The 17,137-nt window shown below is 33.0% G+C and overlaps 1 protein-coding gene across 1 annotated transcript; it reads right to left on the reverse strand.

The window, feature by feature from the left end:
* Window positions 1-235: 235 nt before the first annotated feature.
* LOC141600598 (uncharacterized) lies at window positions 236-11,962 on the reverse strand. Its single transcript, XM_074420842.1, has 5 exons — window positions 11,388-11,962; window positions 11,075-11,318; window positions 10,502-10,990; window positions 9,830-10,453; window positions 236-892 (listed from the first exon to the last, which is right to left on the reverse strand). The coding sequence occupies exons 1-5, from the start codon at window positions 11,960-11,962 to the stop codon at window positions 236-238; spliced, it is 2,589 nt and encodes an 862-aa protein (XP_074276943.1).
* Between the last annotated feature and the right edge of the window lie 5,175 nt (window positions 11,963-17,137).

Here is a 17,137-nt window from a genome sequence, read left to right on the forward strand (position 1 = left end):
ATCCCTATATCTAAACCAGCAGCTTCAGGTGTATGATTATTTACCTCTACATCAGATTCCCCATCCTCTAAATGTCCATAAAACAACTTCAGCTTCAGGTGTATGATTATTTAACTCTGCGTGGAAGAGGACGGCCATCTTTTTTTTATTTTTTGCAAAAAATTTATCATTTCATTCAATAATGAAAGAAATTACAAGAGTATTTTTTGCAAAGACTATCCACTATACAAAAAGCTCATAAACTAGCAACAATAAGCAAATATTGCTTATGATGAGTCCACATTAGGAGACGTGTAGAGACTAGAAATTTAACCTTCCTAACAATTTCATTAGCAGCAGCCTTCCTTCCTCTAAACAGACGAGAATTACGTTCATTCCAGACCTGATAAACTGCAGCTGCCAAAGAAGTACGAAACCAGGCCATCCTCCAATTCTGTTTACTTCCCATTCCAGCCTGTTCAAGTTCAGCAAGTAAACATGAACCAGCACGATTTATACCCATCCACTGCAGAAGCTGCTGCCAAATATCCTTAGAAAAGGAGCAATTAAAGAACAAATGGGCATGATCCTCAAGAGCAACTTCACAGAGAGAGCATCTATTCATCATATAAAGACCTCTATGCTGCATATTATCCACAGTAGCCAATTTCTGCTGAGCTGCCAAAGAGCAAATAATCCTATGACTAGGAACAATACGAGGATGAGTCAGAGCTTTAGTCCAAGGACCAGTCAAGACAACACCTCTCAGATAGCTATAATCTGCTGTAACTCTGAATTTACCATGAGAACACCAACTGTTTATCAGAGAGGATGCATTAGTAATACTGCCTGCTAGAGCAACCAGCCTGTCCCTTACAGTCAAGATTCCCTTTAGACTAGAGGAAAAACTATCCTGGGATTGCACAATACAGATAGACTGATGCTGTAAAATCTAAGCCTGATGCCAGGAAACCCTGAAGGAAATGTAGATCTATATACATACTAACATACTCATATATGTTAAAATTAATTTGTCATAAAATTAAATGTGGATTTTATGCATGCAAACATTAATAAAATAAGATAAGAAAACATTTTCTCACCATAAAGATTTCGGTCATAATGGGCACTAACAAGATCTCCTTATTGTTAGTTCTTGAGCTTTCCATTAATGGATGAACATTCTTGACTTCAAATTAGAAGCCCTCCAATTAGTAGCACCCAAGACAATCCCTTAATCCCACAAATAAACATGTACTAGATGTTTGTATTGTAGTTTACCTTAAAATCTATTACTAATACTCATATACTACTTCTAGTAATCTTAGTAATTTATATGAACAATTTAGATTAAAATCTCATCCTTTTTGATGAAGATGGAAGAGAGAGAAGAGAGGAAATTCTACATGAACATCTTGCATGTTTTATGAATGGTAGTATTTAAGAAAAATAAAGCAACCAACACTACTCAATTAAGAGTGTGTGTGCCGCCCAACTCTAGCCCAAAGGAGCATCATTGCTTTTCTTTTTCTCTTATCAAAAATATAGGTGTGTAAGAAAGTGGAGTAGGTTGTAAGGCTAGTCAAGAGTAGTCATCATGATGTTTATTTTATCAAATAAAATAAAACAACCAAAACCCACTAACACACCCACTATTTTCGGTCCATTATGTATAAAATGGACTACCATTTTATTTTTGTCAATTTGTCATTTGTCACACAATATGTCACATGTAGTATGATACATGTTACTAATTAATTAAATGCATATTTATCACATAAATATCATTTTATAAATTAATTAAATTACATTCAACAAATTGACTAGTGATGCTTGATCACTTAAATAAAATGGGTCATACGATTTATAATTCACAACTTCTTGTAATTATAATTAACCATTCATTCTTATCTTTATTGTTTCTCAAACAATAAATAATTTTAGCAACAAAGCATTTTATTACTAAAATAAATCTTATTTAATCCCATTACAATAAGATATCAATATTCTCTTTCTCACAAATCGAATTGTTCAATTTTAAGGAATTAATTAATCAGATCGATATACAACTAATTAACCTTTTCAATTAAGGGAATCGTCCTTTAGGTGTGACCTCAAGGGATCAATTGATCACCACCGTCGCACGACAATAATGTCAAACTCTAGCTTGACCAATCATTACCGATATGTGTGGACCATTGACTATATATGTAATGTATCATCCCTTCCGTATTCTTGAAATGAGATTTAATAATGATATTTAAATCATGTGATCGCACTATTGTTGAGGACACATTTCCCAACAATCTCCCACTTGTCCTCGACAAGTGTGCATCACCAATTCTCTTGTCCTATTACTATCTCCCACTCAATGCAAGGTGTCTTTCGGTTCGTACTTGCAAGTGATCATATCGAGAGTGGTTTCCTCGATCCGGAGAATAATCGATTGACCGGATTTATCCACTCGGATACCTTCCGAGCGTGGCCACGCATTTCGATTCATTACTCCTCGAGTGGCCCCGAGATATTGTTTTAACACTGACAAGGGGATGGACAATTCCTATCGCACTCATTCCCTTCGACTAGCCACAGCCATCATAACCCAAAATATGCCCATTTGACCCCATTTACGAAGGTCGTAGTAACACAAATCAAAGTTAATCTGAAACTGTGCCATCTTAGGTGAATAGTCTTTAGTCAAAAGAATCGACTCATTAGAATACTATAGTAGCTCTCGCCACGACCAGGCTATATATAAATTGCCAGAACTCTATAAGCGGTCATAAGGCCCGACAAAATGTTCCTAACAGTCTGCCTATGTGATCGACTAGTCATCTCACATGACTCTATGGCACTTGAACTTGCCATCAATCGCCTCACACTCTAGTCACTTCGAGACGTCACCTCATGCAAGTAACTATGGGCAAATACAATGTTAATCCGTGTTCACTTTAACGGGGTTCAATTGTCTCCACAACCCGTTTGGATGTAACAAAGTATAATAAAAGAGTTTTAAAAATAAAACTCGAACGACAAATGCGATTATCACACATGAATAGTCAATGCCTGATTACTATTTCATGTTCTATAATCTAATTTGATCTTGTACGTAGTTGTTCATTTCAATTCAATTGAAATGACATGACTCATCATGTTTAGCCTTTGAGAATGCTTTGGTTAGTAGGTTTTATCAATTTCTTGCACCTTACTCAACCTCACTACATACTCGTTTTCCTTTGTAATGTATACATTTGCATCACAAAACTTTCTGAGTACGTGTCGAGATCCAATCAAGACATAGGCCTTTTATCCTTAGAATAGCTCCCACTGTTTTCACAGTGTGCGAGACTCATCCTTCTTGCACATCTCATGATCGCAAGTGTACTCAATTTCCGTTATAAATATCTCTCATTGTTCTTTATTGCCTAGAACGATTCTAGAAAATCTACTTCTTAATAAACATTGCCACAATGGTATCTTAACCATCTTAATGTGTTTTGATTATGGTTTTGTCGGAAACCATGCGCAATCTCAATTGTCAATTGTCACTTGTGTAACACCCTTACACAATATTGCATCATAAACACTTTGCATCATAGCCTTAATGCTTCTGCAAGCACTTTAAGGGTAATCTTTATAGCTCACTTGGTAAAGATTACTTAAATTCGATTTTGAAAACAATTCATCATACTTAAAGCATATGAAGTGTTATACATCATTTCTTTTTAATTGATTCGGCAGCGGAAGAAAATGAAATCAATCAAATATGTTCAATTTAATTGAACTAGTCATGAATCTTATCAACATAAGACTTCTTACTGACTCTAATATCATGTGGATTTATCTTCATAAATCCGGATATTCAAGATGTATTATAATACTCCAAAAGTCTTAAATCATTCCTAATGATCAATATGTCATCCACATATCGGACTAATTAAAATTTCCGTAACTCCCACTAAACTTCATGTATAACCACAACTTCTCGACTTATCGAGAAATATTTTATCACATGATCAAAATGTTGATTCTAACTCATTGATGTCCTACTTAAGACCCTCTCTTAAGTTTCACATTATCTTAGGATTGCAAGAATCTACTAAACTCATGATATGTATTGAATACATTCCTTCTATTGAAGAAGTGGGTTTTAGATTCATTCGCTATGTATTTCATAATATTGAAACACAATCCCTAAGAAGATCCAAATATACTTAAGCATTTCAATTAGTGCAAAACTCTTTGCAACCAATCTTGCTTTGAAATATCTCTTTATTAGTGCAAAACCCTTTGTCACTAATCAAGCCTTTATTTCGGATTCTCATGGCTCTAAGCCTTGTATTGAGTTGTGACTTAATCACTCTTATGTAAGTCATACGTTCATTACTTTCTAGAAGTAATCAACTTGAATCAAACAATTTCTTTTGTAAGTTATAAGCTCTTTGCTTTCTTAAAAGTAGCATGAATTCATCATTTTTAACAAGTGACGAATTTAACCTCCTAGGTTTTGAAGAAACAATGTCTTACACAAAACGTCTCATGTAGCCAAGAAAAGACCAGTTTCTTGCGACATAACATTCTCTGTGGCTCTTGAATAATTTCTCCCACTCTGTCTTCTAGAAATAAACTTGTATTTTAGAAAGACAGATTCATGAGCCGCAAACCCGTCGTGCTCGTGATAATTGCAAGGGAAAAATGAGCATTTGTTTCTTGTGAAAACTTACAACCATGGTACCCTTACCATTTCATATCTCATATGATTCGATTTAGTGGAAAAATAATTTAGACAAAAATGATAAAATCCCCAAAAGGATCAAGTAACTCAAAGTAACTTGATTGAAGTCCAAACCATATCGAATAGCGTTTGATCTCTTATCCATCCACACATTATTTCATAATGCGTGCTAAGAGACATTAACTTGTGATACTATATCACATTTCCTTTGGCTTATATCAAAGTCTTCACTTTGATAATCCCATCACGACTAAATCGTGATTCCTTGAACTCTTTGAAATTCTTCAAAGATTTCTCTATTTACCTTATTAAGTGAACATACTAGCGTCAACTTAAATCGTTGGTAAAAGAAAATGATCAACCTATTTTGGATCGATGATTTAAAACCTCGATCTCCTTTTCAACCAAAAAGCACGAGACATCTTGCTTTGAATACAAGATACGCATATACCATTAACAATCTAATGGTTTCAAGAGTACTCGATAACTCTTTGCGTTCATCATTCCAAAATTTAAGGTTTAATCTTGGGTTACCAATTTGAGTCTTACATCATCTTCATGATATATCATTCTAGTTTGGTTTAGAATATAATCACCTTGATGATGGGCTAGCCATACATCAAATCATGGTGTATAGGGTCACAAAAGTGAAAACCTCTTTTGTATCTTAATAAGTTTATATTCTTATTTAGAGTTAATGCACTTAATAGTCATAATTAAGTACAACTTTAAATCCAAAAACTAGATTGAGTACACAATTACTCTATCTCTCGACTTCATTGTTGCTAGTCGTCATATTCTAATCATCCTATGTATCAAACATAATGATGAAAACCACCACCGGTTTCTAATATTGACGGAGTAATACTAGCAAAATTTATGTTTAATCAAATAAACATTTAAAGAAGAAGGTTCAATTAGATGTCCCACAACTAACTTGTTGATTCTTCAATAATTTGGGGTAGTTTCCTTTCTCGTGTCTAACATTTAAGACAATGGAAACTTTATCGGTCGGGTTTGATAGGTTTAGTATCGTCATTCTCAACAACTTTACCTTTAACATTACCTTGTATCAATTCCATTATAATCTTTACTTCTTGAACCTCGTCCTCATCTTAACGGTTTAAGAGAATGCTCCCACTTAATTCAATGAGTCTTTGATTTGAAAAGCAAAATTGAATTCATGAAGATTCACTCTTCATTTGTTCGTTTTAGTCTTAAAACTTTCATTGAAGTGGTTGCGTTATTTTGGTCAATTACTTAATTCGACAAAACTAATTACCAAAACAATTTATCGCTTCAAGGTACTTAATTCATTTAAGTACATGAAAAATAATCCATTGTAAGTAGATGTGTTAGTCAAGAATCAAAAACCTGTTTGATAATGAATAACTTTAATCTATACTCTTAACAAGAGATCCTTAGCAATGGTTCGTTTGAGGTTTTAGAAGCAAATTCAAATTTTGTCTTTAGTTACGATGTTTTAATGGAGATTTGAATCAAAAACGAAATGATATCGTATATGAATTGTGGTAAAGAAATAGAACAATATAACAACGGAATAGTGGAAAACTTAACATTTATCGTTTTATTAATACTTGAAAAACAAGTAAAGCATTTACATAGTGACCTCTACCCAACTATGATAAATGATTCCAAGACCCAAATTCATATCGACTTAGGCACGGGGTAGCCGATGAAACCTTCATCAATATAACTCGGTGGATTAACCTTTTAATCGATTCTACTTTTAGAACTCTTGGTCGATAAAATTACTCTAATATTTATCTATAGCCCAAAACACATCAACAAGGGCACGGGGTAGCCGATGAAACCCTCATCAATTACTTTTGTTGAGTTCAATCCAAATTTCGAATAAATGTGTCCATTATCCAAACCCACATTAACTTAGGCACGGGGTAGCCGATGAAACCCTCATCAACATGAATTCGGTGGATTAGACATTTATCACCCACTTCCCCTACGTAACAAGGTTTGTACCCCGGGGTAGCCGAGTGCACTCCCTCGCGAAATAGGTTTTCATGGTTTCTACTATTTGGTAAGGCTATGTCTCAATTGTTTGTTTTAGCGAGAGGTCATGTCAATTTATTATCTATCACGTTTTAAGTGAACTAAAGCGGTGAAATATGATAATTCTAATTGACACGGTCGATAAACTCGATAAAAAAAAAAAGAGGATGCATGTTTAGTTATGGCGATTTAGCGATGCATGCGACATAAAATAAAATGCAAGCATAAAAATAAATAAATCCTAGTATGGCCTTTCCTAAAGAAGAAAAACTATTAACCTATTACACATTCGGAAACCAACTCCATTGGTCCCTTGAACTTCGGTTGTAGCACGCATCTCTAGGTAACACCGTCTTTATGTATCGCCATTCTTGAAGAAATCCATCTTTTGGAACTCCGGAATGAATAAAATTACATAATAAATTACATAATTTCCTATTATACATTTGTAACTTAAAATAAAATAAATCTATTAAATTACAAAACGGTGATACGAGATCACAATAAAAATTACAACCGAATCGGTATTCCCATACATTTCGGGAAATACCAATTAAAATCTAAGGCCATACTAAGTAAAATTACATAATTCAAAATTACATAAATTAAAATTATGACAATCATAAATAAAAATGCAGCATTATAATATGTATGAACATGCTCAATTTTATGCTAAATCGCCTTTAATTAGCCAATATCGTATATTACTCGGTTTTTACGGATTTGCGTGATTTCAACATTTTATAATCACAAAAATACATAAACTCATATTTATGCATAAGTTAATTACCCTAACCTCTTAGGACTCAAAATATAGTCTTCACTAATAATTTGACCATAATTAACCTTTATTTACAAAATTGTTCATAAATGGACCAAAAATTACAAAAATAAGCTATTAAACTTCAAATAAATCAAAAAATTTCAAATAAATTCAAAATTTGAAATTTAAACTCATGAACATTCTGGAAAAATTCCATGACTCTCATAATGTTCAAAATCTTAGGTTAAAAATTTCGAAATTTTTCGGGAAAAACAATGTTGCGGTTTATCGATTTATAATAAAATAATCATAAAAACATGGAAAAATTATTTTCACTAACTTTTCAATTTTAGATCTGAAAAAGATAATAAAATGCAACATTAGACGTTTTTCCTAAGTCATAGATTATGTTTTATTAATTTTCACTAATAATGTCACTATTTATGCTATTTTCCTTCAAAAATTCATAAATCATGCTAAAAGACTTCTTTATAGCCAATTATTTTACAAACATCTTGTAAAATTGCATGTGACAACATATTAATTTTCTATGACCAGATTCAAAATTTAACTCATATTAACCTATTTTTCTCTTAAATCCGTATTTAATAATGAAAAATTCATTTTTCGAGCATAACAAGTCCAAAAATTATGAAAATTTACAGGTTATCTCAAAATAATATATGTAACAACATATCCAAAAACCAGCTTAAAATTCGAAGTATAGCTAATTTTCGACCAAAAATGACATTTTTACTCATAAAATCACATTTAAATGTCATTATAGAGAAATATGAACAATAAAAATCCGTAAAATTAACCAAAATATCCTAAAACATTTTAGGACCAGAAATATTAACATGCATGGATTAATTTAGTGATATCTCATAATAACACATATTTTACAAGTTTTATTTGTTATTCTTATAACTTGGAAAAACTTTTAACCAATTTGCATGCAAACAACCGTGGCTCATGATACCGATTGAAGGAAATGTAGATCTATATACATACTAACATACTCATATATGTTAAAATTAATTTGTCATAAAATTAAATGTGGATTTTATGCATGCAAACATTAATAAAATAAGATAAGAAAACATTTTCTCACCATAAAGATTTCGGTCATAATGGGCACTAACAAGATCTCCTTATTGTTAGTTCTTGAGCTTTCCATTAATGGATGAACATTCTTGACTTCAAATTAGAAGCCCTCCAATTAGTAGCACCCAAGACAATCCCTTAATCCCACAAATAAACATGTACTAGATGTTTGTATTGTAGTTTACCTTAAAATCTATTACTAATACTCATATACTACTTCTAGTAATCTTAGTAATTTATATGAACAATTTAGATTAAAATCTCATCCTTTTTGATGAAGATGGAAGAGAGAGAAGAGAGGAAATTCTACATGAACATCTTGCATGTTTTATGAATGGTAGTATTTAAGAAAAATAAAGCAACCAACACTACTCAATTAAGAGTGTGTGTGCCGCCCAACTCTAGCCCAAAGGAGCATCATTGCTTTTCTTTTTCTCTTATCAAAAATATAGGTGTGTAAGAAAGTGGAGTAGGTTGTAAGGCTAGTCAAGAGTAGTCATCATGATGTTTATTTTATCAAATAAAATAAAACAACCAAAACCCACTAACACACCCACTATTTTCGGTCCATTATGTATAAAATGGACTACCATTTTATTTTTGTCAATTTGTCATTTGTCACACAATATGTCACATGTAGTATGATACATGTTACTAATTAATTAAATGCATATTTATCACATAAATATCATTTTATAAATTAATTAAATTACATTCAACAAATTGACTAGTGATGCTTGATCACTTAAATAAAATGGGTCATACAGTTATAATTCACAACTTCTTGTAATTATAATTAACCATTCATTCTTATCTTTATTGTTTCTCAAACAATAAATAATTTTAGCAACAAAGCATTTTATTACTAAAATAAATCTTATTTAATCCCATTACAATAAGATATCAATATTCTCTTTCTCACAAATCGAATTGTTCAATTTTAAGGAATTAATTAATCTGTATCGATATACAACTAATTAACCTTTTCAATTAAGGGAATCGTCCTTTAGGTGTGACCTCAAGGGATCAACTGATCACCACCGTCGCACGACAGTAATGTCAAACTCTAGCCAGCCAATCATTACCGATATGTGTGGACCAGTTGACTATATATATGTAATGTATCATCCCTTCCGTATTCTTGAAATGAGATTTAATAATGATATTTAAATCATGTGATCGCACTATTGTTGAGGACACATTTCCCAACAAACCCAACTTCCCACAGTAGTATGAGCCAACAGATAAAGCCATCTACACTGCAGAGCATCATTCCAAGTGGAGAGATCCTTGATGTTGAAGCCTCCTGCATCCCAGGGCAAACAGATATCCTTCCATTTTTTAAACACCATTCTTCTACCTTCAAACGGTATTCCATCAGAATGCACCCCTCCAAAATAAATGTTGGTTTTCTCTATGTTAGCATGAAGTCCAGATAGCTCAGCAAAAAGACTAAGAGTGCTCTTAACTGCTGCAATAGAGGGAACATCCCCCCTGACAAAGACCATCAAGTCGTCAGCAAAGATCAAATTATTAAGTTTAAGCCTAGAGCACTTAGGGTGATAAGAAACAAGAGGCTTATCACAAAGTGTCCTGAGATATGTTGATATGACTTCCATGCTGAGCACAAACAAGTAAGGGGAAAGGGGATCACCCTGCCTAATTCCACTTTTCCCTTGAAAAAAACCAGAAAGCTCTCCATTGATTTTTAAAGAATACCAAGGAGTTTGAATGCAGCCAAGCACCCAGCCAATGAATTGCTGAGGGAAACCCAAACCCGAAAGCATATTAGCAATAAAAGACCATTGTAGGGAATCAAATGCCTTCCTTATGTCCACCTTGATCATGCAGCGAGGTTAAATATTAGCCCTATTATACCCTTTTACCAATGTTTGAGATAACATTATGTTCTCAAAAATGCTACGGCCTTTAATAAAAGCAGCTTGTTCAGCACCAACAATGGAAGGAAGAATACTTTGAAGCCTGTTTGCTAAGATCTTATTAACTGTCTTATAGAATACAGTACAGCAAGATATTGGCCTATAATCAGTAATAACATTAGCTATGGCCTTCTTAGGAATCAGAGAAATAACAGTTGAGTTAGCCTGCTTGGACATTTTGCCAGAGGAAAAAAACTGATTCACAGCCTTGCAAAAATCCTTAGCAATGATCTGCCGGGCAGACTTAAAGAACCCAGCTGAAAATCCATCAATACCAGGACTACTATTAGAATCCATACTGAAAAGAGCATCTCTGATTTCAGTAGGAGAAATCTCTCTAATCAGGAAGTGGCTATCAGAAGAATTAACCACAGCACCAGAAGAGATAAAAGTAGTATCTAAGGGGGTGGTGGGAGAGTTATGCCCCAACAGATCCTGATAATACTAACTAAAAGCTTTACTAACTGAAGAAAACCCCATATGAAGCTTGCCATGGTGATCATGAATGCCACCAATAACCTGCTGATTAGTTCTCTCAGAAATTTTTACAAAAAAGTATTTAGAACTACAATCAGAGTCATGGATATCCTTTATTTTAGCCCTCTGAGAAAGTATTGAAAACTCATGATCTTTAAGCTTGGAATAATCAGCAATTAAGAGCCTTTCCTCCTGAATAAGAATATCAGAAAAAGGATTGGAAGCAAGTTTTTGTTGACACTCCATCAAGGCATTCTTAGCAGACTGAACTCTTTGAGAAATATTGCTGAAATGTTGCTTATGAAATTAGGTAAGAGCATGCTTAACACTTTTTAATTTCTGAAAGAAACAGTACATAGGACTACCCTGCAAAGGAGTAATCCAAGCTGCGTTTATTGTTGGTAAGTAGTCAGGATGGCCAACCCAACTATTAAGAAAACTAAATCTCTTAACAACTTTTTTATCTTGAGAAACTTGGACTAAGACAGGAGAGTGGTCAGATAGACCAGGCTCCTGAAAGTGTCCAAAAGCATTGGGGAAAGAAGAAATGAAGCTTGGATTAGCCAGCATCCTATCCAGTTTGGACCAAACCCTAGTCACAGAATCTTGCTTGTTAGTCCATGTCATATCAACCCCAGTGCAAGTAAGGTCATCAAGATGACAAGAAGCAAGACAATCATTGAAATCTAGCATATCCGGAAGCACGGGAGGAGTGTTACTCAATTTCTCAGAAGAAGTTATCACCACATTAAAGTCACCAAGCACCAACCAAGGCTCTGCATTGGAAGCTGCAACAAGACTAGACCATAGCCTATGCCTATCCAGAGGATCATTACACCCATAGACAATGCTTAAATGAAAATTTAAGCAAGACTCATGATGGTGCACCTTAAAGTGAATAAGCTGATCAACAACTGTCTTGCTAAGCATAGTAACAGTACTAGGGTTAAAGAAAATCCAAATTCTCCCATTATAATGATGAGAGTAATTTCAAACCACATTCCAATTACTAAACTTCTTTCTAATGATTTTAGAAGCTTTATGGTCCTTAACCCTGGTTTCCAAAAGAGCCATAATATCAATCTTATTAACCCCTAAATAGTCTTTAACTTCACTATGCTTTAAAGGACAGTTAAACCCTCTTATATTCTAGGAAGCAATCTTCATTGAGGTTTATCAGGAGGAACAACAATCTAAACTTCCAACACTGCAATAGAACATTCTGAGTGCAACTCAGAAGAAAGACCAGAAGAGGAAGGCATTACCACTGAAGATCTCTGACCTAGCAAAAAGCATCCTGAGTCTACATTCTCCAGGGTAGATACCATACCAGTTTTGGCCCCTTCTGAAGTAGCACCTAGTTCCAGAGAGGTCTTAGAAACAATTTCAACAGGCTCCAATATCTCTCCTGGTTCCAAAGCCTGATACTTATTGGCAAGAGGAACTGAACCATTCTGGGAAGAAGAAATAACTACAGGATCCTGCAAAACTTCTCCAGGAACTTCTTTAAGAGTACCATCTAGGACGGCCATCTTAGCCGTGATTCACTTCTCGTTTTCCTTATTGTGAAAGTTAGGGTTTAACTTATCTTATTTGATGATAATATATTAAAGATTCCATAATTCCTTAATCATCTAAATAAGATATGTTTTCCCTAAAAATATAGAATATATCTTGATATAATTATTAAAGAAAAGAATTTATAACTTTTTTATGATTTACTTAGATATTATTCTATAAAAGATAAGATAGAATCTTAAGAAGAATTCTTTTATTCTTTAACACGTGACACACGACACTAGGGTTTCGAAATTCTAAACCTAGTTTCCGTCTTATATAAATACTACTTTCGTTCTTTCAATTAAGTTGAGACTTTTCACGCAAAATTATTTTTGATCATATCAGGAAAATAAAGTAAAATTCTTTTAATTGCAAATGCCCTTAAAATTTCTTACTTTATTTATTACTTTGAAAAGTCAAGTTTTTCATTTTTCAATTACATTTATTGATATCGTTATTGGATAATAGTGCTTAGAAATGTTTCTTATTCGTTTAATTGTGTGAACATCGAAAGAACATTCAAACACTTTCTTATTGACGTAAGATAGATAGATCGCGTATTTAACAATACTCATTTGAGTTACAACTAGAGTTAGTTGTACGAGTGGGTTAAAAATTTTGTAATCTGTAGAAAGGTACTAAAATTATTAGCCGAGAATAGTGGATGTAGGTTTTGACTTGTCAAACTGAATCACTTCAAAATTCTGTGTGTCCTTGCATCTTTTACATATTTTGTTTTACTTTTGATTTCACATACAATCAAGTTAGTTGAATTTAATCAATAAATTCATACTAATTGATATTTACATGCCTCATACGGACATAATCGAAAAAGTGGGCTTATTTACTTATACTCAATTGACCCCCTCCCCTCGAGTATTTCGGATCGATTCAATTGGTATCAGAGCCTCGTGCTCTTAATTGCCTGACCGCAAAGAGGTTGATCCCTCGATCTATTTTTATTTTCTTTGTTCTTTATTATTCCGCTGCCTTACACGTATGCAATGGATTCGAAGTATCTAAAGTGTCTCGTCTTTGATAGGAAGAATTATGGACTGTGGAAGAAAATGATAGCACACTACATAAAAGGACATGATTTGGAGTGCTGGAAGATCATAGAAAATGGACCAAACAAATTTTTGGTTGGATCTACTGAAGGCACTACCTATAAGAAAAAGGAAGAAGACTATGTGGAGGCTGATTACAAGAAAGCAAAGAAAAAATCGTAAGCTATAAGCCTGTTGCAAAACGACATGACATCAAACGAATTTGATCGCTTTTTTTTCCTGTACCTCGTCCAAGGATATATGGGATGGTCTTTGTTGGGAAATGTGTCCTCAACAATAGTGCGATCACATGATTTAAATATCATTATTAAATCTCATATAAAGAATACGTAAGGGATGATTCAATTATATAGTCAACTGATCAACATTAATCGGTAACGATTGACTTGCTAGAGTTTGACGTTACTGTCGTGGGACGGTGGTGGTCAGTTCATCCCTTAAGGTCACACCTAAAGGATGATGCCCTTATCTATAAAGTTGATTAATTGTATGACGATGCAAGTTGATCAATTCCTTAAAATTGAACAATTCGATTTGTGAGAGAGAATAAATATCTTATTGTAATGGGATTAAATAAGATTTATTTTAGTAATAAAATGCTTTGTTACTAAAATATTTATTGTTTGAGAAACAATAGAGATAGGAATGAATGGTTAATTATAATTACAAGGTATTGTGAATTATAATCAAATGACCCATTTTATTTATGTGATCAAGTATCACTAGTCAATTTGTTGAATGTAATTTAATTAATTTATAAAATGATATTTATGTGATAAATATGCATTTAATTAATTAATAACATGTATCATACTACATGTGACATATTGTGTGACAAATGACAAATTGACAAAATAAAATGGTAGTCCATTTTATGAATATGGACCGAAATAATGGAGGTGGAAGGTGTTAGTGGGTGAATTATTTTATGAGATAAAATGACCTAATCATGGCTAACCTACACTAGCTTACACACCTACACTAAGTAGACTTACATGCCTACAATTTGGAGAAGTGAAAAAGCATAAAGAAAAGATGCCATCCTTGGCATTTTTGTCTCCTCCAACCGTGCTCCTCCTCCTCTTATTGAGAATATGAGTTCTCTTATTTTAATTCATTCATTAACACATGCAAGTTCATGCATTATTCTTTTTCTCTCTCTTTATCTTCATCAAAACATGAGATTTTTGATCCAAATTGTTCATAAAAGATTACTAAAATTATTAATGTAATATATGAGTATTAGTATCAATTTTAAGGTAAACTATTAAATAAATATCTAGCACATATTATTTAGTAGAGATATGGGATAATCTTGGGTGCTATCAAGAGGAGTGGCTTCTACACTTGAAGTCTTTGGAGGATCATCCTTTAATATATTGGAAAGCTCAAGAACTAACAAGAAGGAGATCTTGTTGGTGCCCATTTGACCGAAATTCACATGGTGAGAAATTGATTTTCTTATCTCCTTTTATTAAAGTTTGCATGCATAAGATCTAGAATTTATTTTATGACTAAATAAATTTGAAACATATAAGAATATGTTGAATCATGAGATATAGATTTCCAACAAGCGGTATCATGAGCACAAGGTTGTTTGTATGCAAATCGGTTATTATTTTTCCGAAGTTATATGATTAACACACAAAACTTGTAAATTTGTGTTATTATGATATATCACGAAATTAATTTTTCTCATGTTTTTATGATTTTTAATGATAAATCCGATAAACCGCAAGATTATTTTTCCCGATAAATTTCGAAATTTTTAACCTAAGTTTTTGAACATTATGAGTGTCATGGTAATTTTCCAGAATGTTCATGAGTTTAAATTTCAAATTTTGAATTTATTTGAAATTTTTGTGATTTATTTGAAGTTTATAGCTTTTTATTATATTTTTGGGTCCATTAATGAACAATTTTAAGAAATATGAGTTAATTATAGTCAAATAGTTAGTGAAAACTAATTTTGAGACCTAAGAGGTTAGGATAATTAACTTGTGCATAAATATGAATTTATGTAATTTTTGTGATTATAAAACGTTGAATCACGCAAATCCGTAAAAACCGTGTAATATACGATATTGGCTCCTTAAAGGCGATTTAGCATAAAATTGGGCATGTTCATACATATTGCAATGCTGCATTTTATTTATGATTGTCATAATTTTTACTTTATATAATTTTTGAATTATGTAATTTTTACTTAGTATGGCTTTAGTTTTTAATTGGTATTACCCGAAATGTATGGGAATATCGATTCGGTTGTAATTTATTGTGATCCCGTATCACCGTTTTGTAATTTAATAGATTTATTTTATTTTAGTTACAAATGTATAATAGGAAATTATGTAATTTGTTATGTAATTTTATTTATTTCGGAGTTCCCAAAGACGGATTTCTTCAAGATGGCGATACATAAAGACGGTGTTACCTCGAGATGCGTGCCACAACCGAAGTTCAAGGGACCAATGGAGTTGGTTTCCGAATATGTAATAGTTAATTAGATTTTCTATTTTTAGGAAGGCCATACTAGGATTTTATTTAATTTATGCTTTGCATTTTATTCATATGTTGCATGCATCGCTAAATCGCCATAACTAAAACATGCATCATCTTTTAATCGAGTATATCGACCGTGTCAATTATAATTATCGTAGTTCACCGCTTTAGTTCACTTAAAACGTGATAGATAATAAATTGACATGACCTCTCGCTAAAATAAACAATTGAGACTTAGCCTTACCAAATAGTAGAAACCATGAAAACCTATTTCGTGAGGGAGTGCACTCGGCCACACCGGGGTACAAACCTTGTTACGTAGGGGAAGTGGGTGATAAATGTCTATCCACCGAATTTATGTTGATAAGGGATGTATCGGCCACACCGTGCCCAAGTTGATGTGGATTTCGATCATGGACACATTTATTCGAAATTTGGGTTGAACTCAACAAAAGTTTTTGATAAGGGATGTATGGGCCACAACGTGCCCTTGTCGGATGTGTTTTGGGCTAAAGATAAATGTTAATGTAATTTTATCGACCAAGAGTTCTAAAAGTAGAATCGATTAAAGAGTTAATCCACTGAGTTATATTGATAAGGGATGTATCGGCCACACCGTGCCCAAGTTAATATGAATTTGGATCTTGGAATCATTTATCATAGTTGGGTAGAGGTCACTATGTAAATGCTATACTTGTTTACAAGTATTAATATAACGATGAATGTTTTGTTTTCATTATTCCGTTATCATATTGTTCTATTTCTTTACCACAATTCATATACGATATCATTTCGATTTTTGACACAAATCTCCATTTAAAACATCGTAACTAAAGACAAATATGAATTTGCTTCTAAAACCTCAAATGAACCATTGCTAAGGATCTCTTGTAAAGAGAATAGATTAAAGTTATTCATTATCAAACAGGTTTTTAATTTTTGACTAACACGTCTACTTACAATGAATTGTTTCTAA

This window comes from Silene latifolia, chromosome 9 (assembly GCF_048544455.1).
Source record: "Silene latifolia isolate original U9 population chromosome 9, ASM4854445v1, whole genome shotgun sequence".
Taxonomy (NCBI): Eukaryota; Viridiplantae; Streptophyta; class Magnoliopsida; order Caryophyllales; family Caryophyllaceae; genus Silene; species Silene latifolia.

Coding starts and splice junctions, on each gene's coding strand:
- LOC141600598 (XM_074420842.1), bottom strand. CDS start 11,962: ATGCTTAGCAAGACAGTTGTTGATCAGCTTATTCACTTTAAGGTGCAC. Junction 10,991..11,074: donor CTGAGAGAACTAATCAGCAG/GTTATTGGTGGC, acceptor TAGTATTATCAG/GATCTGTTGGGGCATAACTC. Junction 10,454..10,501: donor TAATGTTATCTCAAACATTG/GTAAAAGGGTAT, acceptor TGCATGATCAAG/GTGGACATAAGGAAGGCATT.